Source organism: Lepisma saccharinum, chromosome 21 (genome assembly GCF_977018435.1).
Source record: "Lepisma saccharinum chromosome 21, izLepSacc3.1, whole genome shotgun sequence".
NCBI classification, from domain to species: domain Eukaryota; kingdom Metazoa; phylum Arthropoda; class Insecta; order Zygentoma; family Lepismatidae; genus Lepisma; species Lepisma saccharinum.
Window position 1 is genome coordinate 38,439,330 of NC_139249.1, and position 20,109 is coordinate 38,459,438.

General features: G+C 37.3%; 1 protein-coding gene across 2 annotated transcripts in view; it reads left to right on the forward strand.

Moving 5' to 3' along the window:
* LOC146003995 (thrombin-like enzyme flavoxobin) overlaps positions 1–14,297 on the forward strand; it is a 37,050-nt gene extending 22,753 nt beyond the window's left edge. Inside the window, exons 1-8 of one of the 2 annotated variants that reach the window (XM_083142540.1) lie at positions 2,347–2,623; positions 3,347–3,438; positions 4,045–4,157; positions 5,990–6,108; positions 8,820–8,979; positions 11,087–11,197; positions 11,766–11,921; positions 14,031–14,296. In XM_083142540.1, coding sequence (XP_082998666.1) covers positions 2,622–2,623; positions 3,347–3,438; positions 4,045–4,157; positions 5,990–6,108; positions 8,820–8,979; positions 11,087–11,197; positions 11,766–11,921; positions 14,031–14,237 — 960 coding nt within the window. In that variant the 5' untranslated portion in view covers positions 2,347–2,621 and the 3' untranslated portion in view covers positions 14,238–14,296. Of the gene's footprint in view, positions 1–2,346; positions 2,624–3,346; positions 3,439–4,044; positions 4,158–5,989; positions 6,109–8,819; positions 8,980–11,086; positions 11,198–11,765; positions 11,922–14,030 lie in introns of those variants that run through there. The other variant, XM_083142539.1, reaches the window with a different exon arrangement.
* The last annotated feature ends 5,812 nt before the right edge of the window (positions 14,298–20,109 follow it).

Sequence of the window (20,109 nt, forward strand, 5' to 3'; positions counted from 1 at the left end):
TTACTAGAAATTAAGGTATTGGTTTTGTGACTTCCATTTTAGCCACTCGCACTCCATTATACACTGGGTTCCCCGACAACTGTTCTTTGTCTACACTATCGACAGTTCCAAATTCTCGCAGTTCTTTCACACTATTATCGTCCATTTCCAATGGGAGATTAAAGACACGCACAAATTTCATTTTCCTTCCCGGATCTTCTAATGACACTTTCACACTATTGCCATCAGCGTAACGAAACTCCATGTCAGGCCCATGTTGTTCTAATAGTTTTCTCATTGTCGCTTCTCTCACACATTTAATATACACACAACGCAAAATTGTCGGGAGTTGTATTCCCATCAATTCGTCAACATGCCGACGGAATTGTCCGTGAATAAATTCATGTATATCCGTTGCCCTCGGTTTGGAGCATTTACTGGAAAGCTTATCTTTATCGTATTTAACCTATTCATTTCGTTATTCTTACTTGCCACTATAGTACTTACTGGTTTATCGATTTGTCTATTATTTTACAAGTCCAATTTTTCGGACGTAGTTGACTCACTAGCTGCACTCGGGGAACGCACTACCAGAGAACAATACCAGCACGTCCAACACCAACTGCGTCCACCGAGGAACTCCACCACTTGGCCACAGGGTCCGGCTATTTTCTATTGACTTTTGTTATTTGAACATCGGTTATGGATATGAAAAAAAGCATTAAACATTATTGCTACTACAGAGGAGATATAGTTTGCTCGTAACGTATCATATCAAAATGTATTTAAATATTGAAGTAAATATAAAATATATATATATTATTAAATATATACGTAAAAATATAAGTTTTTCAGCAAATAAATCCACAAAATACACTATCAGTAGGCTGAAACAAAATAATAACACCAGTGAAGAATGATATTATGTTAGTATAAAGAGCAACAGTTTGACACAAATAATATTGTCATTCTTCATGTTATTGTATTTACACTTCTTCTTATCTACTTTCTTGACTCTTATTTTATTTTTATTTTATTCCTTGAACATTGATGGGTTATTATCTTTGATTATCCTTCTATACTCTTTTCCTCTATTTTCTGTCTCTCTGCCTCTCAGGTCCCGGGTTCGAATCCTGACCTGGGCGTGGATCTTTGTGAGTGTCCATTCATCAATTTCATCATATCATCGCTCATCCTCGTCTTTGCAAATTAGCCAAAAGTGGCACAAGAAGCGAAGTAAAATAAAGCAATTCAATCAATCAATCAATCAATCTCTGCCTCTCACCTGCTTCGTTGTACAACCATCCTATGATGGCGGCCTGCGGAGTGACTATTGAATATTCTACAAGATATTAGCTATATTTTTAAAAAAAGTATAGCTAACAACAATAACATTGTAGAACACAATATAAAGGCATGGTGCAATGAAGAGAGGCAATACTTACAATATTTTTGTCACCAGTTTGTTAAAATTCAATGAAAATAATAACAAACTAACACTTAAATACTCTACAGAATCACTTGTCCATTGTACTTTCGTCAATGTAAAAATGTTTCATTTTATAACCTGCAATTTACTTCATTCAGATAAGACTTAATCACATTATTAAATTTTATTTTAAACTCAGTTGTGATTTTTGCTAACATATATATTCGAGCCATAAATATTAACTTTATTGATACGACAACAAGCCTCTAACAGTTGTAGTGCTAACTGGTCGCGATAGCTAAGTCGTTAGAAAATTTAATGTGACTGTAATATCAGATTTACGAAGTTGATTGCGAAAAGAATAACTATTGCAAAGACTTGAAAAAGTTTAAAATTTGACGAATGCCTTCGAAGCGTATCATAACTTGTTGTAACGTAGTTCAGAGTACAAACACAAGGCGAACAAGACTGACTTTTTTCAGTTTTAAAACAAACAAAAAGATGTATTAAAGGAATCATCACATAACGTTGTTTTTATATTTGAGGCGTGACAAAGTTTAAAAGACAAATTATTTTCAACTACATTTGTTACTTATTTTGAGTACCATAAAGAACTGTATGACAGACTTTAAATGGTGTGGAAATACTATATAACCGCAATAGTTTCATAAATGTTCTTGTACGTACATATTCACGAAAGCTGAAAAACTGTGTTAAGAAGGTTAAGAAGCAATATGCTCGTGCCTTGAACATAAACTGCTTTCCTGTGATAATCCATCAAAATGAACACCTGTATTGAACGTGCTCAATGGGTTATTTTATTCCTGTAACGTTTATGTGTGTAGGATTTTAATTACAAGGTCAATAAAGCAAGCTCTATAAGTCAGATAACGGACACTGCAGTATTGAAAATAACAATTCTATGTATATAGCAAATTACTAATCAAAAGCCAAGGAGATATCTGCAGTGAATCTAGTAGACTTCTTCCTGTGATGAAACGAGACTTGAGACGTGGACTTTAGGAAAGAGTACATAAACTTAAGATTTTATTGTCTAGTTAACATGTATGCCTCGTGAATAGGATGATACACGAGATACATGTTTTTCCAAACTATTTATTAAGTGCTTCGAAGCAAGCGTAAATTCCTTGGTGTTGGAATATGAGAACTTTGTAACTACAAATTGAAGACTGTCAGTGATACCGTTACAACTATGTGAGTAGCTGGATAATATTCCATGCAAAAGTTTCATGGCTTGCAATGAATGATATATAATTCATCTTGCAAAAGTAAATGGTTTAACAAAAAACGGAAGTTGTTTATGTTTCTCCACGATGTGTACAAACAATCTGTAAATTTAGAACTTGACATGCTCCCTTGTAAAGTAGATTGGAAGTAATTTTGTTAGAAATAAACAAGTTGTATGTTAACTATTGTAATTTAACGTAAATTTGCGAAAAATATAGCGATTAGCAATTGCTCTTTATTTGGATAAGAGAAAGAATTAACGTAAAGGTGTTTATTACCTAGAAGACATAATTTGTAAAATACGTTAAATATGTCAATATACATTAATTTTATTATGTAGATATAATGAGTCAGATTCATGTCTGTACGAACTGTTTTATTTCTTCCGGCAAACGAAAGAAAAGCTACAATTCGTCCCAGGAATTTGTGGAGCAACACCGCTCATAACTACAGAGAAGGGAAGAAAGCGAGTAGGCGAAGCAAAGTAGTGCTGTAAACAGCTTGTGGCTGTAATTGCTCCCTCCACCAATCCCCTTTCCTTTCAAGTGTTCATTGTTCGAGCTCTCTCGAGTCACCACTTGCGCAGAAGGCTTGATTTCGTTCGCTTGCTCCACAGGCTCCTGGGACAGAGAATACGTTGCACTTAAGTCTACTTCAAGGATAATCTTGATTTCAGTGTGTTACTTCCAGGAAAATTTTGTTCACTTTTGACTGGACTCTCTTCTGTGTTACTACACTGGCCGTTCTTTCTACTATAGCAACAGCAACAAGCAATGACCTTGGTAAGTTTCATGTTGTTCAATCATATAACCTTTAAAATATATATGTAATTGACATAATAGCTTTGTGCTTTTAGTGATTTGTGGAGACGAATTTCATGGAATAGATCAATTAAATTTTAAAGTAACATTTCTACTAACATTGCTACCTGATAGAATACTCCGTATGAAAATAGAGTTTTTGTTGAGTTTGTGATTTAAGTCCACTTTGCGCTCACTAATCGGAACTGGACTTACAGTTTAAAGTGGGATCCGAATCACTATGTGCCTCCACCGGGTATCGAACCCGTACCACAATTGAATACACAAAGCAAAGCTCATCGGATCTTTTTTGAATTCTGGATTTATCGTGTGACATGAGTTGGATACCCTCACAAATTTGCACAAAACAACTATCTAAAGTGACCAATGAACGCTTTCCACGGAATTAACGCACAGAAAATTAATTGTATCAAACTGTCAAAAATGTTAATACTATTGTTATTCAGAAAGTCAACGGTCTTTAAATGGTGACGTATTTAGCCGTTTTTGTTGAGTATCCAGGACGAGCCCCCACTTTGTATATTCCACAGTGATTTCGTACCGTCTTCATACATATTGCCTTTGCAGGGAAAGCGATGCTCCGATGTTACACACCGTGCAAAGTGAAGGAGCAGAAGCCAGCTGACGAGGAGATCATATGGGAGGGGACCGAAGCGACCACCGGAGAGTTTCCGTTCTTGGTAAGAATTTTGGATTACATTTTGTTTGTAACTTTTCGAATTTACCATTACTAATATACACAAAGTGCAGTTTGGTTATTTTAGGCCGCTCTTTCTACTTCTTCATGTTCAGAATGGTGGTCGACGAGGTTTGAACTCCTGGATTCTATATTTTTGCAGAACATATGAGGCATAGCCGAAGGGGTAAATTTCTCGTATCGGACAAACGGCTGAAATTTGCTAGTTCATTTAATTTGAATATTCGTACTTACGTATTCTGCATTGAGAAACATTGCTGAAGGTGGCATTTCGCTTATTTCACGGACATAAGCTCTATTTGCGACATATCGAGTAAGTTTTCTTCGTTTCTTTTTTCCGTCGGTAACACGCAAAATGGCGGTCACAGTTTCACTACCGTACTCGGCATGCAGTGTTTCCAGCCCACTGCACCCAAAAATACCTACGTAACCCCACAAACCATTGACGCATAGCCCCACGAACCATTCATACATAGCCCCACGAACCATTTTCGGTAAGGTTAGGTTAGGTAGGGCCACTATAGGTTACAATAGTTAAAAATTGGTTTAAAAATAATATGCGTAACCCCACACACCATTCTCGCATAGCCCCACGAACCATTGACACAGAGCCCCATGAACCATTGACACACAGCCCCACGAACCATTGACACATAGCCCCACAAACCATTTGCGGAAACCTACCTTCTTCAGTTACAAAAACACGTGTTTGGAAACACTGACCGGGATTGACTGGGATTACGTCATCACACACAGGCTACATCCACCTGGAAGTAAATGGATGCAAGAGCTTTCGTGCATCGGTCGCACATTTATATCGAAAAATAGATGATTTACCGGCAAAATTCAATGAACGATGCGAGAAAACACTTCCCCAAACTTCCACAAGTCTAAAGAAACTGCATTCGGTAAGTAATTTCTCCTGTAAATTTGAAGAAATCCGTTTGTCCGATACGAGAAATTTACCGCTGAAGGTTCGCCAAGGTTAATCTCGATAAACTTTAAGGTAATTATCCGATAAGGCCCGAACACCTCTCACTCGTTTATTTCGTTACGTTTGGAAACACTGGCGAGATCGCGTGACCACAGGCGTGACTTTCGACGCTCGCGCCATCTGCACGTACATAATGGAAACAACGGCATAATGTTACAGAAAATGCAAGTTCCTTACATAAGTGATTATTTCTTGTTCTTCAGCATTCTATGGTGAAGTTTTCAGTTTCCGCGAAAGAAAATACCTCCAAGAACTTCGACAATGCTACAGAAACTGATTTCAGTAAGTAGTTTCTAATGTAAATTTGAAGAAATCCGTTCGGGCGATATCGGATATTTACCAACTTTAACAGGAATGGGAATCGAATTCCATATGGTGTACAATTTACTCAATTCTTGTGCTATGCCAGTGTGTGAGTGTGTGATGGTGTGTGTGTGTGTGGACATCATAAATTTTCGTCGCAATTATCCAGAAGTGGAATAAAAGCAACGCTAAAGGATTAAAATTCAATCAACTCAAATCAAATATTGGCATTAATTCGGTACATTGTTACAAAGATTTATGTCACTATTCCATTATGTGATGTATGTTACTCAATTATTGTAACAATGTACCGAATTAATACCAAAATAAATACCAATCTGATCGTTGAGGGAAAAAAAGACAATAGCAATAATTTCAAAGAAATAGTTACGTTATCTAGGAAACTTTGTATGCTATTTTTGGTGGTTGTGTCTTTGTATGACTGAAGATCAATTATTCGACTAAGCAGAATTATAATCCACATTCATATTATTGTAAACTCTCTGTTCATTTCCAAGGTTTCGATTCGTCGCTCGAACTATGATGAACATGAGAAGAAGTGGGTCTGGGGGCACAGCTGCGCTGGTGTGCTCATAGACGATCATTGGATCCTGACGGCGGCACACTGTGACTTCAAGTAAGTACATGGTTCTCGAGCAGGAATTAGAATATTTCATGTTCACTGCTTTAATTCGGCAATAATTAATTTACGCGTAGAAACTGCGTTGGATACTGCGGATAAATCATTTTTCATTGTTATAGCTATGTGTATGCAAATATGACACTAAGTTTAACTAAGAAGTAATATTTCACGAGCGGCTAGGGATAATCTTAGCAACTTGGAAATACACACTAAAGGCACCAAACCTGATCTGCCTAACCTATCCATGTAGGCCTATAATAACAGAAATGAGCATGTAAATAGGTTAGGCAGATTGTTTATTTAAGCTATTATATGCATACGTGGATAGGTTAGGTAGATCAGGTTTGGTGCTGTTAGTATGCATTTCGAAATTGCTAAGACTGTTTCTAGCCGCTCGTTAATATTCCTAGGTTTAGTCTTTCAATTGAGTCTATGTCATTCTTAACGTATTATTTATTTTGGGCCTTCTCAATGGCGCAGTGGTAGCGTCGTCTCCTTGTAATCAAGGGGTCCTGGTTAGGTACTCGGTGGAGGCAAAAGTGGTTCGAATCGCTCATTAAACTGTAGGTCCAGTCCCGATTAACCTTACTGTGCACAAAGTTGACATAAAACACCAACTCAATCAATCAATGAACGTATTATTTTTTAATATAAGGAATGGAGAAACTTATATTTTCCTGAGTCAAATGGCATGCAGGCAGCTTTGTGTTCTTTGCACAGAAATCTTATTCTACTATGTTCGTCCCCCCAAAATGAAACCTGAGAAAATACAAACCCACACATACAGGGTCATATGACTGCACAGTAACCCGCAATGAATATGAGACAGGGGAAGACGCAAATATCACATTGAAGTGCGTTGCGTATGTTGCCAACTTAGAGACCGTGAACGAAATTCTATAGCATGGCTTCAATAGTAAGTTCGGCCTTCACCTCAGAGTTCGACAACACACATAACACTTTGCAGGGAAGTATTTCAGGAAATATGTGCCTGGTTTTTATTGCAGATGACTGTACGTACACTAGCGTATTCAGAAATTCATTAACGGGATTAAATGAACATTATTCAGGTATGGTCCATTTTCTGGGAACCAAAATGTTATTTTACCAGCCAGTATATTGGCATGATCTCAAATTATAAAGTTATAAATTTGGTTTTTCTTTGTATTAATACCTGAAAAGTTGTGTGTGTGTGTATGTTAAATATTTCATCATATATTTGTTCTCATGTAATCACAAAACGAAAATCAAATTCAGTATTTTGAAAAATAAGTTACAACTTTAGTGTTTTAAAAGTAACCTGAAGAGAAGAAAAGCATGTGATTGCAGGTTCATCTATTTTGTGTACACAATTATAGCTTTGCTTACGAATATTATTTCTTAATATTTTTTTAAGGAAATTACATACATATTCAATCCAATGTTGCAAGCTTATAGTGGAATTGATGTACGTTTAAGGTTTAATATACAGTTTTGTATCCTACACAGGCTCAATTCGAAAACGTAGACCTGGCCTTGTATATAGTCTGTAGTCGGCAATTTGTACATATTGCATCAAGATTAATTAACATTACAAACTGGACGTTAACTCAACTTTCAAATTGAACTGCAATCACATTAAAGATTGATGAGAGTTTCAATCCCACTAATTGAGATCTGTTTTCTTCTCTTCAGATAATGGGACGATGTCTATGATGTCTTTCAATTACTTTCGGTTTCATGAAATAGTGGGTGAGTACATTAACTTCACAAGTTTTGCTACCAAATGAACGATAGTTTTCGTGATATATTTGAAAAAATTTATCTCCGCATTTTCCCGTTTGGTACTGTTAAGTCATTGTTTCAAGCACGTATTGTTACATGTCGGAAAACAACTTCAAAATACAATGATTTTTTTTCTGATTATAAATTGTTTTTCTGTTAAACGAAACACCTGTTGTCATATCGTTTTACGCATTGGAAACATATTTTTTTGTAATTGTACGCATTGTTTGATTGATTTACGATTCAAACTAGTAAAACATATATTTACAAGTACTATACTTGACAGTGTTTGAGGTGGTAACATGGTCAAATACTCAAACTCAGTTTGAAATTACAATGTCCCGCACAACAATATATTTTCAGAGATGAAATTTTTGAAGGGACTCACACCCATGCTGTGGTGGAGATTCGTACCCGGAACCTTCGTGAGCTGACTATTCAACCCGTTTCGTGACCAAGGAGGCACAAACAAAGTTAACGGAAAAATAAATGAGAAGGATGTAAAATACTTTCTAAGGGGCAGACACATTTAATATAGCACTAATATCTCATTAAAGTGCACATTTGGGGTGTTTCTTGCTGGTGGACAGCAAGGGGGGAATGGGGAGGTTACTGGTTAACAGGGTGAAGGACATCTGTGAGAAACACCATATGAAGTGCTGAACCACCTTTCCCAAAAAGCATTTAAGCTTGATTTCAATTCTCTTCTTTAACTTGAATTGTATATTGTTTGCTGGTTCTTTAAATATTGTTCAATTTTATTGTAGATTTGTGTGACTTACACATGTTAACTTTGTAAAAGAAGACTACGAGACAAACATATTTTTTATTGTAATAATGATAATAAATTGATGATTGCATGCAACATTTTGAACACCTTACATAATCTATACACACCCCTGTTTGGAAGGTTCGAAGTTCGACAATCTTTATCTCGACAGGGTCCGCCACTTCCGGAACCAACTAACTTTGACAGCCGTGGCCGGAAGCACATTCAAGGACCAGGTGACGTATTGCGAGCAGCGGAGGACAATTAAGAAAGAGATATTCCACGAAATGTTTGAGGAGAAAGATTTGTCCAATGATATTGCACTGTACGAGGTAAGTCCACTGCAACAATAAGAAAAAAGTGGAGCTGGGATTGTTGTTACAATTCAGTATTCTTGTGTTGGAAATGTCCTATTTTGTACACGTGTGTGTATGTGTGTGTGTGTGTGTGTGTATATATACATATATATACTATTTCGACCGAAATGTCCACTAAATTTCAATATGTAAGAAAAATGAACTTCACAAAATAATGGTCCCATTAACTCATGCGCTGTATACCCTGCGTGGCAGAGGAGGGGATAATGGACCTTATTGCGAGAGGACAAATGCCCCTGGGCTCAACCTGCTACCGGGGTCCCTTTGAAGTAAAACATAACAAGTGTAGACAATGTGCGAAATTCATTTCAGCCCTAATTTCAATATGAAAAGGCTTGGGGCCCCCTTGAAAATATTTAGTGTGAAGTTACATTTTAAATATCATGTGTAAAACTAATATTTGCGGTAAAAGATCATGAATTAACAAGTTTGATGTTTATTGTGTAGCAATAAGGAATTGAATGGTTGAGCAACTGAATCTTTCTACTGGATTCATAACTGTAGACAATTGACACTACACTACGTTTACGACAAACTGCGATGCTATAAAGGTATGAGATGAGGGATTTTAACCTATCGATTGCTATCTGAGGAGCAGGTAAGTTAATTCTGCATTTCGGAGGGGACCCATATGACAAGTTACCCGGTGCCCTCTGAGTGGCTGAGACAATACGCCACTGCTTATTATCACAGACGTTGTTATATGATGTTATTGGTAACCAGATTTCTGTTTCGTAAATCGATTTTTTTATATGAGCGACACTAACTGTGGAAGTCCTGCGGATATAAAAAAAATTAGGAGCACATTGCGGGGGCAGATCACTACCAATATGGTAGTTCCTCACTATTTAGCAGTCTGATTCATAGGCGTAACTTGGCGGGGGAACCCCGAATTTTCAGGTTACTAAATGTAAAAGTTAAGGATACTTCTCTTAACCTCCTGGGATCTGAGGAGCAAAGTATTGAAGAGTATTTTTTATGGCTCCGCAAATGTAAGCTATTTAGCAAAATAGTTCTGGACGTTATTTTTATTGGATAGAAAACTCATCAATCTGCCCCCGAAGCTAAATCTCAAGTTTAATTCTGCCCCTCAAAGTCCAAACTTTAATTCTGCCCCTCAAAGTTAAATCCCAAGTTTGATTTCGCCCCTCAAAGTTAAGTCCCATGTTTGATTTCGCCCCTCAAAGTTAAGTCTCGAGTTTTATTCGCTCCCTCAAAGTTAAGTCCAAAGTTTCATTCTGCGCCCCAAAGGTTAAGTCCCAAGTTTGATTCTGCCCTCCAAAGTTAAGTCCCAAATTTGATTCTTTCCCTCAAAGTTAAGTCTGAAGTTTCATTCTGACCCCGAAGTTAAGTCCCAAGTTTGATTCTACATCCAAATTAAAACCCAAGTTTGATTCCGCCCTCCAAGATAAGTCCCAAGTTTGATTCTGCCCCCCAAAGTTAAGTCCCAAGTTTGAAAGTTTGATTCTGCTCCCCAAGTTAAATCCCAAGTTTGATTCTGCCCCCAAGTTAAGTCACAAGTTTGATTCTGCCCCCAAAAGTTAACTCCTTAGTTTGATTCTGGTCCCCAAAGTTAAGTCCCAAGTTTGATTCTGGTCCCCAAAGTTAAGTCCCAAGTTTGATTCTGCCCCCCAAAGTTAACTCCTTACTTTGATTCTGGTCCCTAAAGTTAAGTCCCAAGTTTGATTCTGCCCCCAAGTTAAGTCACAAGTTTGATTCTGCCCCTAAGTTAAGTCCCAAGTTTGATTCTGCCCCCAAAAGTTAAGTCCGAAGTTCGATTTTGCCAGCCCAAAGTTAGGTCGTAAGTTACGCCCATGGTTTGATAATTGTGTTTGCAGCATTGTTTCCAATGTAGAATTTTATTTCATCGCATTAAAAAAAATACTGAGAAAGAGTGCAGGTAATTGCGCACTACATTTGACAAATCAATGTTCATTAAAAAAACAAACGAAGAACCTTTATTGATTTGAGGCAAGACGCTTAATGATTCCAGTACTTCTATTTAAAGATCTTACTTCGTATTGCTAAACCATAAAGAGCTTTTTTTTTTTTTGCCTTTCAGCTCGAATTGCCGTTCACTGTAGACAACTTCGTCAATATTGCGTCACTTCCTGACAGGGACTACAAGGTCCAACCTGGGACAAACTGCACCGTCATGGGATGGGGACCTATAGTAAGTATAATGCTGTATTTTTATTTGTATGAGATATCTTCATTTTGGGTAAAGACTTAATTCGTACACCTTTACCGAAGATATTTGATGTGAGATAGATGTAGTCATGTAGTACATGTTAGGTGGTTTTGAAATTTGAAGCAATATTGTTTTCTAGTTCAAAGCTTTTAGATAGATGAGTGAATCGCAATGCTGAAATGCTGATATATTTTGGACGCTAGCATGGGAGAGGTTTCGTGATAAATAAAGGGTGATTCATAATTCCATCCGGGGTTCATACCGTTTATAGTACAAGAACTATAACACATACATGAAAACGGTGCATATCAGTACATAAAGAATCTCTTCAAGTTTGCCGTAATAGGCTCCATCAGGTTATTGTAGATTTAGCCACCAGGTGGCAGTATAACGGAGGATTGTAGAACCAAAGAGGTGCGTCGACAGTTACTAACAATGTAATAACCCAACGTTATTTTGTGCTGCGCACAACAGAAGAGACTTGTTGGTATCATATCGATTGTATCAATGCTTGTATCAATCACAAACAAATTTTCCCTTTTACTCTCAGGATCTCACAGCTCAGTCGCCCTGCTTGATGAAGTTCGAAGTGGAGGTGGTGGACATTGTGGAGTGCATAGAATCGTACGGAGCTCCCCAACACGCTCAGGAGGGGGACATTTGCGTAGTGCGAGCTCCCGAGACAGGAATCGAGACGGTTTGCTCGGTAAGCCGACAGCTGATGCTAGAATGAAAAAAATATTAACATCCTAAATTATTTTAATTCCTATAAATATTGGAATCCAAAACCATGGAATTAATCATTCCAATTCCGAATTCCAAATCAATTAAATCTTTATCCCAATCCTCAACCCTGGAAGTACTGAACGAATTCGGAACCTGATTGGCTATCAAAATCCTGAAGCTTGAAAAACACCGATGGAATACAAAATCTTGGATTTACTGTCCGAATCCTGAAGCTGGAACCACTGATAGAATCTGGAATGACTATCAGAATCCTGGCGTCTAAAACTACAGATAACATTTGAAACCTCGTAATGGCTATACGTATCCTTAGCCTTGAACCAACATTGAAGTCCGGAACCTTGGATTGAATGTCCGAATCCGAAAGCCTGAAACCACTGATGGAATCCGTATGTTTGTAATGGCTATCCGTATCTTGAAGCCTGAAGTCTGCTACCAAGGATTGAATGTCCCATTTCTGAAGCCTGGAATTTTCGACGGACTCCGAAACCTTGGATTGGAAGTCCGAATCCCGACGTCTGGACCCACCGATGGTATCCGTTACCTGAGATTGGCTGACCGAATTCTGAAGTCTGGAACCACTGATAGAAATCGGAACCTTGTAATCGTTATCCGTATCTTGAAGCCTGGAACCACCTTTGGAGTCTGCTACCTAGGATTGGATGTCCTATTTTTCAAGCCTGGAATTATGTACGTTGTCCGGAAACCTTGGATTGGGTGTCCGAATCCTGAAGTCTGGAACCACTGACGGAATCAGGAACCTTGGAATGGATATCCAAATACTGAAGTCTGGGATCACTGATGGAATCCGGAATCTTGAACTTGCTGTCTGAATTCTGAAGTCTGGAACCAATAACGGAATCCAGAACTTAAGATTAGCTGACCGAATCCTGAGGTCTGGAACTACTCGTGGAATCCGGAGTCTTGGATTGAATGTCCGAATTCTGAAGTCTGTTAGCACTGATGGAATCCGGAATATTGGATTGGCTGTCCGAATTCTGAAGTCTGCAACCACTGATGGAATCCGGAATATTGGATTGGCTGTCCGAATCCTGAAGTCTGGAACCACCAATGAAATCCACAATTTTGAATGATAGCCTGTCGGACTTCTGTATCTTTTTCTTCTCTTTTACAGAATCGGAAACCATAGATTTCCTATATGGATCCTATACGAAGACATTTACCTTTAACCGGACAACCAGTGTCTATTATACACTGTTGCTTATATTTTTTGTCACATACTCCAAACGATACTTCCTGCGAACATGATATTTTTTTACTTTATTTGTTTCTCTTCTTTTTCTCATTTCACAAAATTTGACTTTGTTTGATAAAGAAGGTCAGGCGTACAAAAATATTTTACGTAAATGGGAAGCAGTGTCTGTCGGACACAGTGTGCAAACAAAAGTTGTAATATTACTTGACTATGTATTAACAAATGTTTAATGAAAGATAAAGTAATTAATTAGACACCACATAAAAATATTATTAACGGTAAAATAGAAAAAATAAAAAATATATGAGCAAATAAAACAATTTCCTCACACTACCTTCCGACCTAACACGTTTCATATACTATGCTACAAAAAATGCAATTACGATGATGGTAATGATGAATACAAGCATTATGGACATAACAATGATGAGTAGGTTAAACATATATCATGCTACTCGCTTGTTTCCACAGCGATGAAACATAAAAATCTTGCATTAGAAGGGGAAGATCCATTTAAAACAATGCAGTGTCCGACACAAACTTCTTGCCCGGACACGTTACAAAAATAGCTTGCTCCGAATCCTCAAACATTCGGATCCACACATCCCTAACGTTGTCATGCTTAGAAACAATTTCGTCTCAATCAAGCACAAGTGCTATCCAAATGCTCCCATTAAGTTAAGTTTCTTAAGGTTTTTGGAACATATTATTTAGCACTGATCGATTATATGATTTCATATTCTATGAATTTTTTCAACTTTCTTTTACCTGTATCAGGATCACATTTTTTTACATATCTTCACATGTTACTGTAATACAATATAATAATAATAATAAAGATAATGATAATTGCAGGAGGATTACGGTAGCGCCCTTCTTTGCAAGGGGAAGCTGGCAGGGATAATGTCCAGGTACAACAGCGAACACGTTTGTGGGACGGACTTCTACCCTATCATATACATCCCGGTGGCTTTCTATACAGACTGGATCGACAGTCACATCGATGTAGATGAAGAGGAGGATGATAATATGCGCCCTCGAAGAACACGTGTAAAATATTGATCATAATAAAAATTATAAGATGATGTCTCTTCATCTTACCAACTTTCTTGCATTCCCTATTTTGCAAATAGTCCAGAAATAGAAAAGATGCTGTAAACAAATTGTGTTAAAATGACATAGTAGTGGTCCCTGGAGGTTGACAGAACATTTTGATCAACGTTCAACTTCAGTGGTATTCAAGTTACACAAATAAATTGTTGAAATCAACTCCAAAAGGACCACTGTGCCATTCTACTACAATTGATTTTACAATTCAGGCTAACGAACATAGTAAACAGTGGATTGGACAAACGAAGGGGACCGAATATAACTCCTCATTTTGGATCTTGACAGGTATTTAATGCTATACATTTTTTAAAACCAAAGTTTGAGGAATTGGAGTAAGGGAATAACCTCTACACTCCCCATTGAGAAATGTATCAATACTAAAGTATTTTTAGTGGTCTTACTAACTTGATAAGTAAGTATTTGAGATTTCATTCTTGCTATATCTCATAATAAAGACTATAGAATCCTTCATGCTCATTAAGTACATAATAATTCAGGAGCAAATTCATACAAAGGTAAAATTCTAATTTCACAACAGTACAACAGTTAATTTGTAGTCATTGAGTACTTTACAATTAAAACAATTAAATAAACTTGACGTGACTTCTGTCAACTATAAAATTATAAAATGTGAATATATAACTTATATTCTAATGAGCTGATCTACCTATCCGTGATAACAATGAATGTCATATTACGTACTATTACATATAGTCTACATTATGTACATTGCTATCACGGATAACAGTATTATACTAGGTTGTAGAAACAACTTGTAATAATCCTTTATAGTTCCTGAACTAAGAATAATCAAAACTAAGTGTTTTGATTATATTTTCAATTATAATGTTAACTTAACCTTTTGTTATATTTAAAGAAACGCCGTTCGAGAAGAAAACCGACATACTGATAAAGTTTAGTAACTCAACGTCAGGCGCCAGGAGACAATGATTTAGGCTCTGACGTCAGCACTGGGTTGCTATAGCCCCTACCACCCTCCTGCTCACCCGGATAACCTAGATGAGAAACAGATGATGAGAGAGAGGAGAAAGAAAGAAATGGGAAAGAGAAAAGAAAACACATGAACCATATTCCCTGCCGACAACACTGCCTTCACGAATCTTATTTAATGATCATACCTCGTATATTGACCAAGATCTTTCTATACATATTACTAGTTTTCTACAATGTCGCGTAATCCAAACTTTGTTCACTTAATATTGAAAACGTTGAGTATATATGTTATCTTCTGGAACAGTGTCTACATTAAATAAGACTCTAAAGGTTAACATTATCACCGAAATGTCTGCAATATGAAGCCTCATTCACTGAAATATATTAAATTCTCTACAATTTACTCCACAAAGGAAATCCTCGAAATAATTCATGAAGTCATGAAAAATCAGATTAGTTGCTTAATTGGAAGCACCAGCGTCCTATAAACCCGCAATAACCCGAGCACAAACAATTATTTTCATCTGGGTGGGGCCCCATGATGCGCGAAGCATCGGGCGAGTGCCCTAGCTGCTCTAAAAGAACGGTTCTCAAACTTTTTTTCTCAATGCACCCTTTAGTCGTATCCAAACATCTAATGTACGCCACTCCCATAGGTTTTCTCCGAATATTCAGTTTTGGGTAATTTCATTGGCTGCCTGATTGTTGGGGAGTTCTTGATATGTTGGAGGCGTGTATCTGCAATAGAACACAATTGCATTTGGGCTGTAAGTGCAAAGTTAGTAAACAAATATACATCAGTAGGCCACCGTGGCGGAGTGGTTTTCTCAACGCGCTACGACGCCAGGGGTTCCGGGTTCGACATCACACTCATTTCCATCTTCGCAAATCAGCCAAAAGTGGCACAAGAGGGAAGTAAAATAAAGAAAACCAAAAGAAAAAAAATAAACAGAATCCTACGTTTATTATTATTATTATATTGGGTGTTCCTACGCTTACAATCTTTATGAGTAGTTACAAAAATTAAAATGTGAAACATGTATGCTAAGAAATAATGCAGGTATACAAAGAACTTTAATTTTGAACTATTTTTTCCAGAGTCATTGAAGAAATAAAGAACTTACTTCTCGGCCAGACGAAATCCATTCGACCTTTATCGCAACATTTCACAGCCATGTAGATAGGCCTGCGGCAATATTCCTTTCAACCAGTTACCTCGTCTAACACTTTTAATAACCCAAAAATCTTTGTCTGGCATCAAATTTAGTAATCAACACCTTGACTACGAAATAAACAACGAAATTGTTAATTGTTGACCTGAATCGCATTGGACTCGCAATAAATGGATATTGTGAAAGTATCTTTTTTAGAAATAATAATAAAAATAAATGAAACATGTTTCATTGTAGTATTAGTATTGTGTCATTTATAGGGTATAACTTGATACTGATTCACTTATTATAACGGTTTGTCAACTAGATTAGATATTTGGATCAGAATAATCAGAGGACAATGTGAAGATTTATTTCAACAAAGCAGCTAAGAGGAAATTTGCAATGTTTCCAAACATAGTTTAATTCCTCATCAAAATGCCTCATTTCATTACAATAAGACTGCTTTCACAAACATTCAATCACACGTTGCAATAAGAGTTATCTAGTATTATGGATGTTGTGTTGTAGTGCAGTTTTATTAATACAACTTTTTTAGAAGTGCCAATAAACATGTATTATCATTTTCAGAATTGTAAATTAATAGTAGATACGTAGCTCTATGTTTGGTACATGAAATTGTATGTGTACGATTAGCATTTATTTATTTTGTAGCAGTCGCGGCTATTGGGTTGGCAAAGTTCTAAAACTAAAAAGGGGGGGGGAGACAGTTGTTATCTTCCCCTTGGTAGATAAGGTTTGGCATAATGCTGGGGCAAAAATGGCAAAAAGTGAGGGGGGCAACTAGCCCCATATCCCCCTAATAGCCGCCACTGGTGTGTAATGATTTAATTTCTCTGTAAACCTTTACAAAGCCGTTTTATTGCTGTGCACACGCATCGATAAATTTTATTACATACTTCACAGTATACTTCATAGAATGAAAGCACGAAATGAAGGAATAACTCCATAATAGTTGACAATTTCACCACCAGAGAGCAGGCACACAAACGCCTTGATAAGCACATCAACGCCATCTGTAGCGAGTAGCCAAACTTTGCAAAAAGTATAACATCAGCTGCAGCTTGCCTATTTCATGTGATTGAGAATTATATTGTTTGCTTTGGATAACGTTTGAAGTATATTTTGTATTCAGATATGCTACTCGGCACTGGACCTTCAGTTTGAAATGGGATCTGAGGCACTGTGCAATGTGCCTCCACCGGGAATCCAACCCTGGAACACTTGATTTCAATGCTACAACGTTAGCTTACGAAACTAGCTTATATGTTAGCTTAGCTTAGCTCGTATGTGCTAATAGGGGAGGCCCAATTGATAGTAAATGCAGTAACGTGGTATTGAGGTACAGTTTGGATGGTTTTCAAAGAGATAAAGTTCCATATTTAGACAAAACTCAATTGAAGCACAAGGAAATAATTAAAAATCTGATTAAAAATAAGCATACAGTGAGAGCCGTCATGTCATCTTGGGTTTGTCGACTACTCGGAAAATGTTAGAGTCAAAAAAATTGAACCTGATTCAGTAGAATCAACGGCCTTAAAAGTTCTTCCTAAATACATCAATTATCTTTATTTATTTCTGTGTGACTAAAATTATTGATAATAATTTAATTCAATTTCAATCGTTGTTATTTATCGTCGCTCTTCTGCCACTTTTCATTAATTGCAACAAAGATAATAATTTAAACATGAAATATTTTAAGAGAGCTAAGATATTGAAATCAGATGGGAGACACAGGTGCTTATTTATGCAAATACATTTACAATCATTTCCTTTTGCATGTACAGAGCATTCCCTGACATTCGCTACGAGACTCGGCGGCAAGCGGTCCGGCGTCAGCGCATGTCTTTCCCGTTGAACGGGGTCCGCGACAGTCGCACACTACAGTCTGTTTTTTTTCGCTCTCCCTGCCTTCGCTCTCTTTCCCTTTCTGTTGACGTTGCAGACTGACGCCAGTATAATCCTCCCTCGGAAGTTGTGTTGTGTCGTGTCCGTGTGTTGAAGATTGTGGCTTAATATGGCACCACAAAAGTTTACATTACAACAAAGGATTTATCTTATCGAGTGTTTCTTCGGAAAGAGGAATTGTGGAGAAGTGCGACGACGTCTTGCAACGAAATTTCCTGGTGTTCCCGTTCCGCATAGGACCACTATATTAAACCTCGTAAAAAGTTTAGAGTAACAGGGTCAGTTCTGAATAAAGGTGGAAAGAAGAACCCACGTGTACTTACTGAGGAAAAATTCGATGAGATAGGACAAAGGATAGAACAGTCTACTCGGAAATCTATCCGCCGCATCTCACAAGAAACGGGTGTTTCAAAAACCCTCTAGGTCCCCCGATTTGTCAGCCTGCGATTTTTATTTATGGGGAAATCTAAAAAATAAAGTATACAAAGACAATCCGCACACCATCCGTGAGTTAAAAGAGAGAAATCGGGAGAATTACAGTAGACGAACTTGCACGTGTAAATGCCAATTTCCTTCGGAGATGCCAGGAATGTGTTGCGGCAGAGGGACATCATTTTCAACATCTTCTGTAGCCAAGGTTAGTACACAATATGAAAACTGTAATTTTAATAGCCGACTCTACCGAGTGTCGCGGACCCCGTTCGCCGGGAAAGACAAGCACTGACGCGAGGCCGCTTGCAGCGAATGTCAGGGAATGCTCTGTACAAACAACTGAGAATACCTCATGGATGTAAGACCTTGTAATCAACTGGACCCATGTTCGTAACCTGTTGGAGGTACCATTACACAGTGGTTTGGATCCCTCTTTAAATTACAGGGTTAGTGCCGATGAGCTTAGCTGATCATCAAGTAGGCTCAGAACAAACTTTAACAAATAAAGACTTTGCCAAGTGTGGGAAAAGAAGGAGTGAAAATGTGCCGCGCGTTTGCATACACCCAAAAAATACATTGCAATTTTTTTGAAGGCTCGTCCGTCTTCTTCATGATCTATGTACGAGGGGAGAACCTGCAGTAATGAAGTGGTTCTCAACCTTCCTGAGTTCACGGCCCGGTAATATATATATTTTTTGATAAGTCGATGCCTCATCCAAACAGTTTTACTCGTAAATATCTTCATGCAGTAATTAATATTTACCCTTAACATTAAATATTAATAATGAAATCGTGTAATAGTTCGATTATATCTATAGGCTTCTTGACAAATGTAAAATTATGTTTAAATTAGTTGTCAACCACTGAATCTAATGAAGTCTTTCAGTTTCTCAGGCCAACATCATTAAATTAATTTCATAAATGCTGATTTTCATTGGCGTGCTGCATTTTGAACACCGAAAAATTTCAATTAATCAGAATATTTCCACAAAATATGTGTTAGTTAAAATTGCTGCTCAAACTAATATTAAAAATTTCAGGGGAACCTCTCGTGTTTCGGTATAATTGATGCCATGGCCCTGAACTGGTCCGAGGCCCGGCGGTTGAGAAACACTGTCGTAGAGTGACGTGCTGTATAAAAACAATTACACGTGCGAAAAAATATTAGATGCAGCATTGCAGTACGCCAATTCAGTAGAATGTATACAACAGAAAAAATACAATGGAAAATGCAGAAATCATCATTTTTCATAAGTGCGTTTCTTTCCATGTACTGCAATAGGACTGTAAGTTTTCACGAGGTTTAGTGAATCTGGTTACATTAAAAATACATTATCTATAGAGTGTCTCAACCTTAA